The sequence below is a fragment of the Moschus berezovskii genome, chromosome 15, assembly GCF_049115385.1.
Source record: "Moschus berezovskii isolate FMDL1 chromosome 15, NW_MosBer_1.0, whole genome shotgun sequence".
In the NCBI taxonomy this organism is placed as follows: domain Eukaryota; kingdom Metazoa; phylum Chordata; class Mammalia; order Artiodactyla; family Moschidae; genus Moschus; species Moschus berezovskii.
The window spans coordinates 20964171-20982343 of NC_142474.1; the positions used below are offsets into that span (position 1 = coordinate 20964171).

At 43.7% G+C, this 18173-nt stretch overlaps 1 protein-coding gene across 1 annotated transcript; it reads right to left on the bottom strand.

The window, feature by feature from the left end:
- Nucleotides 1–2895: 2895 nt before the first annotated feature.
- Nucleotides 2896–16252, bottom strand: LOC129555734 (latherin-like). Its single transcript, XM_088844369.1, has 8 exons — nt 16139–16252; nt 14904–15033; nt 12115–12216; nt 11100–11249; nt 8253–8334; nt 7269–7332; nt 5871–5950; nt 2896–3095 (listed from the first exon to the last, which is right to left on the bottom strand). The coding sequence occupies exons 1-7, from the start codon at nt 16236–16238 to the stop codon at nt 5895–5897; spliced, it is 684 nt and encodes a 227-aa protein (XP_088700495.1). The 5' UTR covers nt 16239–16252; the 3' UTR covers nt 2896–3095; nt 5871–5894.
- Nucleotides 16253–18173: the final 1921 nt, after the last annotated feature.

The following is an 18173-nucleotide window of genomic DNA, read 5'->3' on the forward strand; positions in this document are numbered from 1 at the left end:
TTGTGGGATGCAGCTTCAGTTCTGGCTTTTCCCTTCCTGGTAGCTTTACCTACTGGTTTTGGTCTTGCTTAACCAACCTCCATAATCACATAAGCCAGTTTCTCAAGAGCTCGAGCTTGCACTCTCTCTCTCCTCCCTCTTCTGTAAATTGATCCTAAATGTTACAAGTATCAGCATCCTTTTGTCTCTCAAATCTAAATTATAACCTTTGTCTCTTCAACTCCTCCAACTGCTTTTGGTTTATTATCCTGTGACAAGAGAAAACTCCAGGAGTTTCTGCTTGCCATTGTCTCCTAAAACAATTCTCACTCTATAGATCAGAGAGCCATCTGGGGATTCTGTCAGTTGCTAATTGTATCTCTTCCAATTATACATGAATGAACTGGGGAAATAATCACAGAATGGGTCCCCATAATTATCAGGCCCACTCTGAATCAAACTTGTACCAAACTCCCATTCATCACTTGAAAAACAGAAGCCCATTTTAACTGGAAAATTGGGTTCCCAGAAAATTACATAATTTCGCAGCCAGTATTTCACATTCCCAAAAGTTTGGGGTATTTTTTTCATAGTACACCATGACTGTGATAAACATCAATGGGCCAATCTGGGAGAGACTTGAAGGAAGATTTACAGTATACACTGTGGCCACACTGCAGGATCCTTTGCCTTCCTTTCATCAGTGTCTTCCTGATTCTGAACTAGCTTATTACTGGAAACTGGATGAGAGTCTCTGATTCTCCCTTTTGGCAACCTGAGTCAGGTTTCTGGATACCAAACTTGAAGAGTCCCCTGATCAATTAACATTTAGTAGATGGACTAGTTCTTTTTTAGGGAGACTGATCAATTAGCAACTGCCAAGTAGTCGAATTACCAATTTATTCTTGCTATTCATTAAAATGAGCTTGCCATCTTGTTTCTGCCAATTAAGCTCTGCCCTTGCTCTCTGTTTTTTTTATATCTTATCATCCCAATTGAAATAAAGGAGTCCTTCTCTCTCTCTCTTTTGGCAGCACCACATGGCATAAGGGATTTTAATTCTCCAACCAGGGATCAAATCTGTGCCCCCTGCAGTGGAAGCATGGAGTCTTAACCACTGGACCACCAGCAAAGTCCCATTACCCATTTTTTTATGGAGGCCTTCTCAATGGCCACATTTTCCAAGAAACAGAAAGCCATCATAGAGCTCTTCAAGGATACTGATGCTCTTCTCCTAATGTAAACTATTTCTCAACTATTTCTCAAGTTTTTAGTGAAGAGATGCTCTTTGGGCCCCCTCAGGAGATAATGGTGTTGGGGGAGGTTCACGTATTTGCAAAAGACAAATCCACTCCAACAGTCCTATCTCCCAAACCTTTGGGAGACTTAGTTTAAGTAAAGCCTTAATTAAGTAAAACTTTAAAGCCTGGGAAGTTCTAGCATTTCAACCACATTGGATGAAGGCCATTATTGAGTTCAATTTCCAGTAACCAACATAATAAACTATTAAACCCATTTTCAATTGTCTGGTACTAGTACTAAATTCATAACTTATCATAAATGTACCCATTGATTAATTAAATACAACCCATTGCTATATTCTATCTTCCTTGGACTAATGTATTTAGAGTTACTTGCTACAATATTCTCCAAATCTGCTTAAATAAATTGTCAAAAATTGCAATTAAGTGTGAAAGTTGTTTTATCTTTCATTTTTGTCCCCCTAGAGCATGCTGGGATCTGAACCTAGTTGTGGGTTTACTGGCAGTAGAAGGTGGCAGGATGAATTTTGAGGATCTTTGAGGAGTAACCCTGTAGAACTTGGAAGCAAACTTCTGAGGAAGGGACTCCTATTGGCTGGTGAAGTAGTCAGAAAAGGGTTTTGATAAAGCTGGTTTTAGGAACATTAAATAAAACCTGTAAACTCATTCTGACTTCCCCTAGCTGAGTGAAGAACCATTGCCAGGTGATGCTCAAAGGAATAGAAATAAACAGGAGTTTTCTTTTCTCTTCCTCCAGCTTTGCAATCTCTCTCCAGTAGCCTCTGTCAGCAGACCCTAACAAGGAGCAAACCAGCAAGGAAAACATGTGACTTGCAGGGTCCCAGACCAGAAGGCAAAGCAGAGTACAGAATGATAGATTTGGAAGCAAGAGGCAAAATCTTAATAACCAACATGGTTTATTTAGAAGAGTAAGTGATGCAGTATTGTAAAATGCCCAGAAGAGTGCCGGGCATGAATCAAGGTAGTGATGAGGAAGAAAAAAAGGGGGCAGAGCAGGTAGGGGGTAGGTTGGGTTGTCATCCGTGGTGCTAACTGCTGATGAATTGAGAAACATGAACACTGGATAAGGGTTCTTTGGCACTGGACACAAAGAAGTTCATAGACGGCCTAGGGCAAGTTATTTGGAGGAGTTAGGGGAAGAAACCAGGTTATTCAGAACTGAAGAGTGGAAGAAGGTGAAGAAGTAGAGGTAGTGAATAGCTGTATGTCTTTTGAGTCTGGTGATGGATGGAATAAAAATGAGGATACTGGAACAGACAATTTTTCTTCCATAAAGGACAAAACTTGTAGACTATTCTAGCCTGAGAGCACTTAGAGGATGAGATCGAACCTCTCACTTCACAGTGAGGAGACTATGGCCCAGAGCAGGGAGCTCCCCAAGGTCACAGAATCAGTTTAGAAAACACTTCGGATCAGACAGGAAGACTTGGTGCTTAGCTTTTGGGAAACTCTGTATCGAAGTGTTCTGATATTTCTGAGATAAAGGCTAAATCAACCCAGGCACCTTCTATCTTGTGAACTTTCGTTGTCATACCCAGACCCACTGCCATCTCTGGTTATTGTTATCCCTGCTGACACGGTACTATGGAAGGTGGACAGACCACAGGTCAGAGATGCAAAAAATTTATTCTGGGAAAATTATAGTGAATCAATATATGGGTTCTGGTGAGATTTATAGGGAAAGAGTCTCTATACCAAGAGTAGTAGTGAGTCTTTGGGTCCAGGGCAGGTAATGAAATTCCAGGCAGCAGCTGAATAATCAACATGAACATCTACACAGGTGTTGGCCTGGAGCTTGGAGGACATTCCAGGGAGACCAGCCAGAACCTGACTCTGCATGAAATAATCAAGATATTAGTTAACTTCATACGCTTTCTAAGGAGGTCGTAAGCCAGTGCTGAGCCTTTCCCCTTCTCCCACCTTCCTTCACATTGGTATGACTGTCCGCTATCCATGGTGCTGAACTATATTTCTATCCTGACACGCATGCTCTGCCTATCACTGAAGAACAAATTCTTGCTGTTTTCTAGACTCTCATCAACTAAGGTGAATCTTGCTCCTCACCTTGGCCTACTTCATGACGGAAAGATGTAAAGAATTGCCAGATGTTTTGGTTGACCAAAAAACATATTTCTTACTTTTAATATTGGCAACTCACTCACATTTTAAAAACACTGGGTTGGCTAAAAAGTTGGCTTGGGTTTTTCTGCAAGTGTTATAGAGAAGCCTGAATGAACTTTTTGGCTAACCCAATGCTTTCTATGTCAGTGGACTGAATAAAATATAGGGGACAAAGTTTGGGACTCCTGTCCCAAACAGAATGGGATGCCTAGATATATTGATGGGGATAAAATGACATGCTATAGGCCTTTCAAAAGTTTGCAACTCTCAGCAAACTAGCTTCGTTAGAGCTGCACTGTTTAATATGGCAGCCGCTAGCCACACGTGCATATTAAGCACTTAATATTGAAATGTGCTGTAAGTATAAAATACACAATAGTTATCAAAGATCTGGTACAAAATATAGAATGTAAAACATTTCATTAATATTTTATATTGATTGTATGTTGACATGGTAATATTTTAGATATACTGGCTAAATAAAATTTATTACTAAAATTAATATAATTTATTTCTTTTTCCTTTGAAAATGGCATTACTAAGGCACTCAAAATTATGCATGTGCTTTGTGTGTTACATTTCTGTTGAACCACACTGGTTTATTAATAGACTACTATGTAACTAAGCTAATCAACCCAAGGACATAGATCCAATTGTGATGTTCACTATTTAGTTTCTTAAGTCTCCTGTCATGGACGGCATCTACTACTTGGTGGCTCAATTCACCACATACACCTTATCTCCAGAAAACATGTGTACGGTTCATTACAAACTTATGATTACCCCTCAGAGAAGGATGCCTCCATCCCCCATGAGTCCTATGTCCATGCACCCAAAAGTTCTCCCCACTGGGGAAAGCATCAGATGCTTTCCTACCCCTGTGTGTTTGCACCTGCTGTGTATCCTTTGCTTTATTATTATTAATTTATTTATCTGTCTATTTTTGGCTGTGCTGGGTCTTCATTGCAGCACACAGGCTCTTCACGGCTGTGCAAAGGCCTTCTTTAGTCGCAGCAAGTGGGGGCTGCTCTCTAGTTGTGGTGCACAGGCTTCTCATTGGGGTGACTTCTCTTTTTGCAGAGCACGGGCTGTAGAGCACTCAGGCTTCAGTAGTTGGGGCACACAGGTTTAGTTGCCCCATGGCATGTAGGATCTTCCTGGACCAGGGATTGAATCTGTGTCCCCTGCATTGGCAGGTGGATTCTTAACCACTGGACCACCAGGAAAGTACCTATCCTTTGCTTTTAATGTCTTTTACCACAAGAAAACTCTTAATCATCCTTCATCACCCAGTTTAAATCCTGCCTCCTCTGTGAAGTCTCCCATGACCTTGCCTCTCTACTTCCGCAGAACACTTTACTGCACATAGAATTTTCTATTTATTTGTCTTATCCTTCAGTAGGCTGGGGGCTCTTGAGGTTATAAGCCATGTGTGAGTCTATGTAATCTGGCACCTGGGATAAAATGGGGAAAAAGATAAAGTCCTTGTCTTCAAGAAGTCTACATTCTAGTGGAGAAGACAGAAAATAAACAGGTAGTACAGTAGGAAATCAGATAGTAAAGAATGTTATGATGGAAAGTAAAGTAAGGAAGAGAGTGGAAAATATGTCTCTTTTTGAGAGACCTGAGATTGTGATACTTGAGCAGAGTGTATCAGCACAGAATAATTGCAAAAAGTACGTGACACATGAATAATGGCATCTCCTTTTACAGAAACCTCCCTCTTTCCCCCATCAAACATCCCCCTTATAAAGATGCTTCCAATAGCTGAGCCCTTTCCACCCTGCAGTCACATTGCTCTTCTTTCTTGGCTTCAAAAAGGAAATCTTCCTGCCTCAGGACTTTTGCACATGTTCATCCTCCTGCCAGTGATGTTCTTTCCCAGGGTTTGGCACAACTCCTGCTTTATAATTCCGGGCTCAGCCGAAAGATCTCCTCAAAGGGGCTTCTGCCTGCTTATGTTCTCTTAATTTGATGTGTTCCTCCCTGAATCCACTCCAGTCACTCTCCTCCTATTTGGTTTTCTTCACCATACTCACCATTCTCTGGAATTCAGTTGACTGTGTATTTATTTCCTAGTTCATTGTTAGTGCACTCAACTAAGATACAAGGTCAGGAGAGAAGAGTCTTGTGTTGTTCATGGCTGTATCCCTCATATCTAGTCCATGTGCGTGTGTGTTAGTCACTCAGTCATGTCCAGCTCTGCAACGCCATGAATGGCAGCCGACCAGGATCCTCTGTCTATGAAATTCTCCAGGTAAGAATACTGGAGTGGGTTGCCATTTCCTTCTCCAGAGGATCTTCCTGACCTAGGGATTGAACCTGGGTCTCCTGCATTGCAGGCAGATGCTTTACCATCTGAGCTACTAGGAAAGCCCCATCTAGCACATAGTAGAACCTTATATTGAAATTTTATGAATGAATGACATAATGGCTCTAGAGGCCAAGCATCATCACTAAGGAGTGGAATATGCTCTGATATCTTACCAGACTGGTACAAACATGGCTTCTTCACTTTGAAGTTATTTCAATGGTGGCTTGGTACCCATTCTGCTGCAGCAGCCAATCTGGAATGCAAAACAGATAGCTCAGAGCAGTGGGAGTGAAGGCAGATCAGAGAGACCACAGGGAATTCCCTCTGCTTTAACTGGGGGTGGGCAGGGTTGGGGAGTGAGCCAAAGGCTTGAAGACAGGAGGCTGGAGCTGTCACTATTGGTCACTAGCTGTCTCTGACCACTTCACTGACAGTTCTGGGCCTTCTTTTCCTCCTCTATATATTGGGAACAATGATCCTTCCCAAGCGAATCACTGAAGAGTGAGACAGTAGAGGAAGCCGGCATTATAGCAGCAAGAGTCTCCATTTGCCTGGACATCTCCCCACTGTGGTGGCCCAGCATCATCAGGGTGAGATTGAGCTCCTCCTCTCACATTTACCTTGAGAAACTGGGGACTAAGCTTTGGGAACTTTAAAGCAGGGGTCCCCAACTTTCTTGGCACTAGGGACTGGTTTTGTGGAAGACAATTTTTCCATAGATGGGGGTTGGGAGAAGATGGTTCAGGCAGTCATGGGAGTGATGGGGAGGTATGGTGAGTGGAAGATGAAGCTGCTTTGTGGGCCAGTTCCTAACAGGCTACAGACTGATAGAAGCTGGGGACTTCTGCCTTAAAGCTCAACCAGATTTAACTGCCTTGAGCTTCCTATTGCATAATCTGGGTGTACCCTGTTAATAGAGGGATGTGAGCAGCAGCCAGAAAATTGCTTACTGGGAGAGAAACTGCAGCATCTATCACTTGGTAGAACTAGTGAATATTCAGTGAAGGAAGGAAGAGTCTTTTCAACCCAGCAAGTCGATTGGTTTTCAGATTCCCACTGAGGCCTCAGCTGCTGAGATTCAATCTTGAATTTATTGCTTTGGGTTCTTGCAGATGTGAGAACTTTGGCGGCTTAGAGATAGAGACTGTTGGAAGGAGGCAGGTTTTGACTGGGCTGAAACTATTTTTTGCTTATAAAGCAACATCTAAAATTTAGGAGGAATTGGACAGCTTTTGTCTCCCACAGAAGCCTCCATTCATATGTCAGCTTCTCTAGGCTTTTGGGACCAGAATAGAATTGAAATCAGCATGACTTAGCTAGTGGTGGAGAGTTAATGGCTAGGGCAAGCAGGGTGATTACCCGTGGGCTTGGTGTGCACAGGACTCCCTCAATTAATGGCAGTTGAGGTCATTAGAATTGTTATTATTAGGGGCCATTCTGGTTCAAAAGATGAAGGGAGTTTCAATCTGAGAGAAGCATAAGGTGAGGTAAGGACAGAGGAGATGAAGTGTGAAGGAGGGTTGGAACTTTCTTCTGGAATATTCCTGTCCCTTCCCATCGCCATCACTTACTCATCAGCTCATTAGCCACCTGTGGGTTCAGGTTATAGAGCCATGAATTGATGAAGGGGCATACCTGAAAGATAAGGAAATATGCAAGAGTCAGAAGGAAGGCACTACCCACTGGAGCTTGAATGGGAGTAATCAAGGCAAGTAATCTTCTAAGCCAGCCCATCCGAGGGAAAAATCAGGTAAAGGGCTTTGGGGGACAGACTGCCCTGGCGTCATATATCAGCTGAGCCATTTGGCAGCCTATGACTTGGGTAAGTCATTCTTCTCTGGGACTTTTTTTTAATTTGGAAAATGGAAATTATATTGTTACCTAAAGTATGAGATTGTTTGAAGGATGGGATAAGAAAATTCACGTAAGATACTTAGCACAGTTTCTGTGACCTTAATGAACACTAGCTCTCAATTTTATAATTACCTTCTACTGATTTTACTGATAAGGAAATTGAGTCTTGGAGAGGCTTATCAATTCACCTCGAGTCACACAGAAGCTGGTTCTACCCTGAAGAATTAAATGTTTGTAAAGCACCTTCTCCATGCCTGGATGCAGAATGGAGGCTTTTTTCTCCCATTTCCTCTTTCTCTAACTTTCTTTCCTGGGAGATTTCCTTCCAGTTTAAGAATAGCTAATCCTGGACTTCCCTGGTGTCTAGCAGCTAAGACTGCACTTCCGATACGTGCGTGCGCGCTAAGTCGCTTCAGTCCTGTCCGACTCTTTGCGACCCTGTGGACCGCAGCCTGCCAGTCTCTTCTGTCCGTGGGATTCTCCAGGCAAGAATACTGGAGTGGGTCACTGTGCTCTTCTCCAGGGGATCTTCCCAACCCAGGGATCCGACCTGTGTCTTTTATGTCTCCTGCATTGGCAGGCAGGTTCTTTACCACTATCGTCACCTGGGAAGCACTTCCAATACAGGCAAAGTTTAATTTCTGGTTGGAGAACGAAGATCCTACATGCTGTACTGAAGCAATTGGATTTTGTAGACTTACTTTTGCTCCCAAATTATTGATGATCAGGTTTTTTATAGTTATCTCCACATATTCCCAAAAAAAATTTGGTATCCGACTGGTTCTAAATGAAGAATGAAAAAAGTGGGTAGAATGGATTAATTTCTCCCAAACTCTCCTTTTTTCATGTCACTTCTTTGCTCAATGGACCCCAAATTGCTTCAAGTCTATTGCTTGTTTCCACAGAACTTTATGGGCCTTCCCTAGTAGCTCAGATAGTAAAGCATCTGCCTGCAAGGCAGTAGACCCAGGTTTGATCCCTGGGTCAGGAAGATCCCCTGGAGAAGGAAATGGCAACCCACTCCTGTATCCTTGCCTGGAAAATTCCACGGACAGAGGAGCCTGGCGGGCTGTAGTCCATGGAGTTGCAAAAAGTTGGACATGACTGAGTGGCTAACACACACACACACACACAGAGAACTTCATAACGCAGCCTTGCCCTTCTGCCTTGACCTACTTCTTAGGGATCCTCAAAATGAATCTCCCCATTTAAATCACCCTGACCTCATCATTGCTGCCCTTCATCCCCCTCGCTGTGATTATTTTATTTTTCTCTCCTGAGATGCCTTCTTCAACTCCTATCACCCTTTTAGGTCCAGCCATTTCCTCCAGAAAGCCCTTCCGAAGTTTTCCAGCCAACTCTGAGTTTGCTCTGACAAACTCGTATTTCCTATTTCTCTGATTATCTAACACTCCAGTAGTCTTCAGTTGGGAGAGATGAGAAAGAAACAGGAAATAACAGTGACAAGGTATCTTTGTGTTTCTGACTCAGTCTTTAATCCTTACAGGTGAGGGAAAATCTGTCTAATTCTCAGGCAACAGGTTTGTGCCTGTATTCTATAAATTATATATAAATTTATATATATGTAAACATATATAATCAAGGGGAGATGGCACGCTTGCGTGCTCAATCGAGTCTGACTCTTTTCAACCTGATGGACTGCAGCCCACCAGGCTGCTCTGTCCATGGGATTTTTCAGGCAAGAATACTGGAGTGGGTTGCCATTTCCTTTTCCAGGGGAACTTCCTGATCCAGGGATTGAACCAAAGTTTCCTGTGTTTCCTGCATTGTCAGGCAGTTTCTTTACCACTGAACCACTTGGGAAGCCCATATATAATTACATGTAAATATAAATTCCTTGTGTCTTTATTCTATATAAATCTTGCATATAAATCAATTGATCTACCCCTGCCAGCCTGACATCTTAGATTTCCCAAAGAGAAGGGACTTCTTTTCTTCAACACATCAAAAGACATGGGAGCCATCTTCAGAGAAAAGCAGAGACATTACTTTGCCAACAAAGGTCCGGCTAGTAAAAGCTATGATTTTTCCAGTAGTCATGTATGCTTGTGAGAGTTGGACTATAAAGAAAGATGAGCACTGAAGAATTGATGCTTTGGAACTGCGGTGTTGGAAAAGACTCTTGAGAGTCCCTTGGACTACAAGGAGATCCAACCAGTCCGTCCTAAAGGAAATCAGTCCTGAATATTCATTGGAAGGACTGATGCTGAAGCTGAAACTCCAATACTTTGGCCACCTAATGCGAAGAACTAACTCATTTAAAAAGATCCTGATGCTGGGAAAGATTGAAGGCAGGAGGAAAGGGGATGACAGAGGATGAGATGGTTGGATGGCATCACCAACTCAATGGACATGAGTTTGAGTCAATTCCGGGAGTTGGACAGGGAGGCCTGGCATGCTGCGGTCCATGGGATTGCAAAGAGTTGGACAAAATTGAACGACTGAACTGAACTGAAATGAAGGGGAGGTGACTGAGAGCCAGGGAGGCTGTGTTTAGCTTGGTTCTCATTTGTGTTTGAACATGACCAGAGAACATTATCAGATCTGTATGGGCTCAGAAAGGATTCCACACTCAGTTCTCTCTGGAAACAGTGAGAAAACTGGGAGATGAATCAAAATAAAGAACACAGGAGTGAAAAAGACAGGGTATAAAATAGATTGGGGATGATCGTTGGATTCAGTTAATTGTGGATGTCGGCCTAAATTTTTAAAAATCTTACTAAAGAAGATTGTAAAAAAGAGATTATAAATGTATAGGAAAACACTAAAACTCTGGTTAATAAAAGAGCAAACCTCTGAAGATGGTTACTCAGAAGAGGAAATGTCACAGATTAATAAGAGATTGATGCAATCCTGGCCCTACTGATAGCCTGCCCCCTCCATCTCCAAATAAAAAGGAAAGGAAGAAAACAAAAAAGAAGAGAATTGCATCTATGGTATTTTCTAGCTATTGAATAGAAAAGTTGTGAAAACGGAATATAATAATTGGTATTGTTTGAATAGAAACAAATCACTTAATTTAGTTCTAGTGGTGAAGTATTTGCTAAGTTATTTGGAATGTCTTTATTATATGCCTTCAGATTTTAAAGTCATAAAAATGTTTATACTTTTTCAATATTTTTAGCTACTTACAATAAGGAAATGATCCCATTTGTAATTCTATTTTTGGAAAAAATTTCCCCAAAATCTCAGGACTATTTATGATAGTAAAAAATTCAGAAATAACCTAAATGTCAAACAATGATCAAGTGATTCTGTTTTCTTTGTCCTTAGTACTATTCAGGGAACCATTTTCATGTAAATAAAATTACTAATTTTACAAACTACACAGTTGTAAATTACTGTGAAGTTCTATTTATAAAATGTAGTCCATGGGGTCACAAAGAGTCGGACACGACTGAGTGACTGAAATGAACTGATTTACACAAAAGGCTGATTTTGGAGGGTACAGTTGCTGGTGACATCTTTCAGTTGAAGCCTCATGGTGGGCTTTGTCACATCTGGCTGGAAAAAGATGAAAAACTCACAGACTTCCAGATTGGATCTGAACACTCTCAGGAACGAGCCTGCAATGCCCAAAAGTGAGCTGGTATATGCCGTTTACATCCTTCTCCAAGTGAAGCTGGACTTTCATATTTGTCCTCACTTGAAATATGAGAGGATTAAGACCTGGAAGCCTGTGGGAGGGAAAAGTTAAGGATGGTGGGTGAGAATTTCAGAGCTTTCTACATTCCCATTTATTTCTAGAATGAGAGTCCCCATTTTTGCACAAGATCCTAAAAATCACCTTATTACAACCCTTTCCTCATTTTTCAAAAGATGTGACTCAGGACTGGAGAACAAGAATGGCTTTCTTGAAGTCATGTTTCCAGCCAGCAGCATCCAGAACACATGACTGATACTACCTCTGGCTCAGGGAACAGTTAGAAAGAAAAACATTGATTCTGAGTATGGCATCCTATCAAACCAAGAAACCGTGACCTTGAAAAGTACTCTTTTAGAGGTCTCAAAATCTATTGCCTCGAGGGTCAGGCTTGAAATGGAAATGAATGAAATAGACCAGGGCTTGGCTTTGTAGGGAGATGAGTGAAGGCTGTGATGAACTGAAGAACGCCCATCCTCTCTAAAAATATACCATGCAGACTAATAAAACATATCCCTAGGCATCTGTAAGTGTTAGTGCCAAGGAGTGTAGGGGTCTAGAGCAGATTCCTGAGTTCTCACCTTAAATCCTATTCAGTCAGAACTGAGTTGGCTCATGAAGTCCAAATCAATGAATGGGGGCCTTTGAATGAAGCAGGGAAAAAGAAACTCACTCAACCTTCCTCCTTTCCTTAGAGGGGCCCCAGGATGGAAGCATTCGAGTATTCTGTAGGCTCCTGATTCTACACATAGGGTGACCGAGGCCTGGAGGGGAGGGGTGTTTTATCTCAACCACACAATGAGTTTCTGAGACTGTGCTGGACGCCCTCCCACCTCCCCCTGCTTCACACTGTGCAAAAGTGAACAGAGCTGCACATGTGATTCGCAGCTGTTACTTACTTTGTATGTACAGAAAATGCCAATCCTATCAGTAATTCGGCTTCCTTGTTGTCGGAGTCCTGGAGGAAGACCTGAAGGAGGAGGGGGTCTTCTAGTTCTACCCTGGGTGAAGAAATAGCACAACAGGGGAATGTTGTGGGCTTTAGCTGTGGGTGGGCCGCACCTTGTGTGAAGGCAGGTCCCCTGTAGAGCAGAAGCTGAAGGTATGCAAATATGGTTGCTCACTCATTAATCACGGAATTGCATAGCTATTGCAAGTTATGAGCACTGGGAATATAGCCCTGAGCAGAAAGAAACTCTTGTCTTAATGCATCTCAGGATGATCCGGTCCAGTCCTTTGGTCAGCACTAAGCAGTTTGGAGGGCTTCCCAGATGGCGCTAGTGGTAAAGAACCTACCTGCCAATGCAGGAGATGTAAAAAGACGTGGGCTCGATCCCTGGGTTGGGAAGATCCCCTGGAGGAGGGCATGGCAACCCACTCCAGTATTCTTGCCAAGAGAATCCCATGGACAGAGGAGCCTGGTGGGCTACAGTGTGTGTGTGTGCATGCTAAGTCGCAAAGAGCCAGACATGACTGAGCAACTTAGCCCGCACACACACATGCAAGCAGGCTGGAATAAAAGAGTGGATAACTCGTAAGGAAAAGACTGAAAGCCATATGTAGCACATATGCCTAGAGAGGGTGTGTATGTGTAAAGCAATACACCCAGTAAATAAACCCAGGCAAAAAAGGATGACATTGGGAAGAATGGAGTTTTAGATAGGGTAGTCAGGGAAACCATTTCATTGGCAGTGACATTTGGCCAGAATCACGAATACAGTAAGGATACAGGTCATGAGGAGGAGGTTTCCCTGGTGGCTCGGGAGTAAAAAAGTCGCCTGCCAATGCAGGAGACTTGGGTTTGATCCCTGGGTCTGAAAGATACTCTGGAGAAGGAAATGGCTACCCACTCCAGTATTCGTGCCTGGGAATAAACAAGTAAACAAGGATAACCAGGGGAAGAAACAGGTAGGCTGAAGACAGAGTAAGTGCAAAGGCCCTGAGGCTAAAACTTGGCTGGCATATTTGAGGAACAGCAACAGCCAGTGTGGCTGGTGGGCGGTGGGTGAGGGGAGAATTATAGGAGAAGTGAGAGAGTCAGGGCCAGGCATCATAGAGCCTTGTGGGCCAGTGATAAGGACTTTGGGTTTGGTTTTGAGAGCAAAGAGAAGACGCTGGAGGGTCTCAGTAAGGGAGTTACAGAGTCTGTCTTACTCCTTAGATTTTTCTGGATACTGGTGGAACAGAATGGAGGGGAGGGGCTTAAAGTGGAAGAAGAGGGTCTCTCAGATCAGAGGAGGTAGGCAAAATGGGCAGATGCCTGGATGTGTTTTGAAGGTAGGGCTGCCCAGATTTGCTGACAGGACGTGGCTCTGAGGGAAAGAGAGGAGGCTAGGACCACATTAGGAGCTTTGGCCAGAGCAAACTTCATGAGTAGAGTTGTCATTAACTAAGATGAGCTGGGTCGCGGAAGGACCAGGTCAGGTGGGATGAATGTGGGTGGGAATCAGCAGTTATGTTGGATGTGTTAGGAAAAGGAGCTGGGTCTTTTTCACTCTGGTGGTCAGATAACATTGATTATCATGTTACCACATTATTATTGTAGAAAAAGTGAAAGAGAAAGTGTTAGTCGCTCAGTCGTGTCCAACTCTTTGCGACCCCATGGGCTGTAGCCTGCCAGTTTCCTTTGTCCATGGGATTTTCCAGGTAGGAATACTGGAGTGGGTTGCCATTCCTTTTCTCCAGGGTATCTTCCCAACCCAGGGATTGAATGGAGGTCTCCTGCATTGCAGGCAGATTCTTTACTATCTGAGCAACAAGGGAAACCCATTATTGTAGAGGTTGCTATTGTTACTGCCAATCAGGGTCTTACTAAGGATGGGGAACTGTGCAAGCATTTTACATGTATTATTTCATGTAATACTCACAGAAGTTCTCTAGGGATAAATGCTGTCATTCCCTATTTAACAGGGAACAAGAGTTGAGAAGGGAAGGGAAGAAGAAGAGGGAAGGGAAGAGGAAGGGAGAAGGGAAGAGAACTGTTGCCCTTCTGGCAGATGGAGAGACTGAACCCTGTCTGCAGGACCTCCTCAACTCCTGCAGCCCCCTCGAAAACCCCACTGTGGGAATTTCTTCCAACTATAGTACATCCCCTATGTACGAATCTTTAAGTTGTGAACTTTCAAGGAAGCAACATGCGTTTGCGTGTCCAATCACACAAGGTGTGAGGGAAACGGCAGCTTGCCCTGCAAGCTTGCCCTGCAGGCTGACCCGTTGCTGACCACCCTTCAGCTCTACCGTCTCCCACCTCCTCCAGTCAGCAGTTCTCCTTGCCCTGTTCACTCAGTGCCAACCCCGGTGTGCCAGCTGTTGTACTGTATGACTGTACTTTTCAAGGTACTGTGCTATAAGACTTAAAATGTTTTCTTTATTTTTTTTGTATTTTTAATGCATTATTTGTGTGAAAATATTATAAACCTGATATAGTACAGTACTATAAAGCCAATAGTGTTAGTTACCAAGGCTAAATTTGTTGGACTTACAGACACATTGGACTTATGAACATGCTCTCTGAAAGGAGCTCCTTTTATGTAGGGGACTTACTGTAGTGGATCTAAGGCCATAGGTGCTTTAAGGGCTGCTAACTGAAGGGAAGGCCTCTGTGAAGTCAAGGAACGTGGGGTGAGCTCTAACAAACTGAGAAGCCAGGAGAGCCTGGAGCTGGGGGTGGTAATTGGAGCACACTCACACAACATTGCTGTCACTGTTGATGTCTGGCAGGTCTGCTGGTTGTCTGAAGACACTCTGCAGTGACTCTTTAAGGTAGATTTTCTGCAGGCTTGGAAGAAAGCCCTCGCTGAGGAGTTCTTGAACCAAGACTGAAAAACATGCCCCCACCCCCAGTCCCACCCCAATTAGACATTTAGAGGTCAAAGTGTCTCAGGTGCAACCTTGACCTCTGAGTAAGTCCCACATGAGGTGCTTCCCCTTTGTTCAACTAGTCTTTCTGGTCTGCTCAGTGCTGGGCCAAATTCCAGACACCGTTACTCAGCAAACATTTATTGGAGCCACGGCTCTGTCAGGGATGGGGCTGCAACAGTGAGAATAGGCAGAACTCTCTGCCCCAGTGGAGCTGGCATTTCAGGGAAAGTTAGGGGAGAGACGGCAGAGCCATGAATGAAGAGACATGTAGGAGGTGGGGGCAAATAAGTGCTGTAAGGGGGTTGATTTCAAAATATTTAGCAAGCAGTTTGGCATGGCACCGGCTGGTCAGAAAGAACATCAGCTGGAGCTGAGGCACGGTCCTGGGGCTCCTGTGTTTAACTTGTCAGATTTTTGGTTGGTGAGGAGCCTGGAGTTCTGGAGGCGGGGGAGGTGTGAAGCTGGGATGGTTCAGGTGATGAGCGAGAGCTGCTGGGAGTCTCTGAACAGGGATTATTTCCCAGGGAGGATAGAACATTTTTTCAATATACTCAGTTCCTCTGAATGCTATTTCTGTCTATGAGGGAAAATAAAAGGCAGAGTGAGGAATTGAGAGTCCTGGGTGAGGGTGCTAATATATGCAGAGAGATGGAGGAAGGTCTTCTCGCAAATTCAAAATTTTAGCAGAGACCTGAAGAAAGGGAGAGAACTGTGCTGATAGTTAAGGGTTAGAAGGAATAGCATGTGCAAAGGTCCTGGGGTGTGCTTAATGTGCTGAGGAGGCTACTGTGGCAGAAAGGAGGGAATGAGCATGCAGTGGTAGGAGAGGTGGGCAGAGGTTTTAATAGATGAAGCAAGGAGACAGGAAAGGGAGGAACTTTGTGAGAAGAGGGTTAACTAGAGGAATGCAATGATCAGAGCTGTTAATGATTATTGGAGTTAAATATGTCCCAAGAACTAGGCTAATCAGAACATAACTGATATTAGTTAATGACCTGGATCTCTAGAAGAGGCCTTTGGGCCTGACACAACCAGATGTGACCCAAGGCTGGACAGTCTCACCGTCGTTGATCTGGGAAGAAACTTCAGACAGGATCTCTTGAGCAGAGGATAAAGCAAGCAGGCCACAGAGGAGAATGAAGAGGCTGGAGACCTTCAGCATCTTGGAATGGGCACCTGTGGGTAAGCAGGGCAGAGAGGGTTGTCTGAGAGAATCTCTCCAGAGCTTGGGTCCAGGATGACCACAGAACTCACTGGACCCATTTTACAGATGGGGCAACTGAGGCTCAGAGAGGAGACACGCTTTTCCCCACAGTACCAAACAAGAAATGGAAGGTCCAGGCCAAGGCCTCACAACCCATATTTTATGCCCAAGAGATCTAGACATACAACTCTTCCTTCAGGGACACAGCCTCCCTCAGTGGAGCTCTGACTGCCCCTGTGAGAGGCTGTATAAAGTTATAGTTATGAGAATGTAGCAACAAAATCAGAAATGAAGCTTTTCCTCTCCTGATAACAAGGAAAATAGTCTAGAGAAACAGCTAACTGGTCTAGAGAAACAGCATACACAGGCTTGAAAAAGTTGATCTATCTGAGTTTTAACTGTTACTAATCTGTAGTGTCTGGAACTAGATGGGCTCTTCAAAAGCTAACCTCTAACACTCCCTGACTTGCTGTGAATTACATCTTGCAGGGATTAACACTCCCTACACTCCATTGTGGGCTTCACTGGTGTCTTAGATGGTAAAGAATCAGCCTGCAATGCAGGAGACCTGGGTTCAGGCTACCCACTCTGGTATTCTTGCTTGGGAAATTCCATGGACAGAGGAGCCTGGTGGGCTACAGTCCATGGGGTCACAAAGAGTTGGAAACAACTTAACAATGAAACAACAACAGCAACAACTATGTGTGTGTGTGTGTGTGTGTATATATACAACTCAATCACTTTGCTGTATACCTGAAACATTACAAATTTCAATTTTTGGAAAAATATTCTGTAAAGAAAGAGAGAAAAACAGTCAAGTGCTCTCCGCTCTCCAAGTCCCATTTCTTGCTCATTAATGTCAATGTCTTCTCTTAGGACTGAGCTGTTATAAGGACTTAGTGCAGACCTCCAGCATTTAGGGTCCCCCCCCCCCCCCGGCCCGCCCATCCTCTCCTCCTTCAGACTTTGTTAATCTGTGAATCTTCCAAAGGCACAGTCGGGACCAGGGAGGGATAATGAGAAAGTTTAATACTGTGAATGAAAAATGTTGCCTGCCGTATCAGTAAACAAAGAATGTTGTAGCAATCAAGCCACCACAGCCACCACCAAAGGTGAGCCTTGAGGGAACTCAGGATGGAGACAAGCAGTCTGCCCCACAGCCAAGCCCACAGCATCCTGAGTGGCGCCCCCAGTCCCTGAGGGGACTCAGCATAGGAAAGAACAGGATACTGGCTGTGGATACCTAAGGTGCGTAGCAAAGGAATCACATCAACGAGCCCAGACCCTCGCTCGCATCTTCCCATATATAGAAAAGCACTAACTTCTTTAGCTTGAGATATCTGGTTCTTTTTAGCTGGCAGTAATCTTTTTTTTTTCTTCTTCTATCTTTCAATTATTTCAGATTGGGCAGTAATCTTTTGATGTTTCAACTACCTGATTTTTGTTGCAAAGCTCTTGTAGATTCTGGCTCTTTCCTTACCTCTTCCGAGTAGTCCCTCATATCTATCTGAGAGACTGCCCCCTGTGCTTGAAGTCCTCAGGAAGTCAGTCAAATAAAACATAATTCTCAACTTTTAGGTTGTGCATTCTTTTCGGTTTTGATGACCGATCACGAATGGACTAAGACCAGATTTCTCTCCTTCACCTGAACTCTAGGAGGAACTGGAGCTTGGAACCAGCAGAGCGTTCTTGCTCTTATTTGCCTTTTATGAAGAGTCCAGACAAATTTGAGTAAAACTTTCTCCTGGCTCTTGGATCTCCCATTTGTTTGTTGATGATCCTAATATTTAATTGGTGATATCTGACAGGTGCCTGGTTCCCTAGTGGAAAGATATTGGGAGGGACCACCCTTAGTTAAAAGAGGCTGGGGGTACCCAGTCAAAAGACACTACG

What these genes read in the sequence shown, in the direction of transcription:
- LOC129555734 (XM_088844369.1), bottom strand. Translation starts at nt 16,238, where the DNA reads ATGCTGAAGGTCTCCAGCCTCTTCATTCTCCTCTGTGGCCTGCTTGCT. An exon ending in CAGATCCAATCTGGAAGTCT is followed by an intron (nt 8,335 to 11,099) that starts GTGAGTTTTTCA and finishes TTCTTCATTTAG; the next exon opens with AACCAGTCGGATACCAAATT. An exon ending in GGTGGCTAATGAGCTGATGA is followed by an intron (nt 5,951 to 7,268) that starts GTAAGTGATGGC and finishes TTTGCATTCCAG; the next exon opens with ATTGGCTGCTGCAGCAGAAT.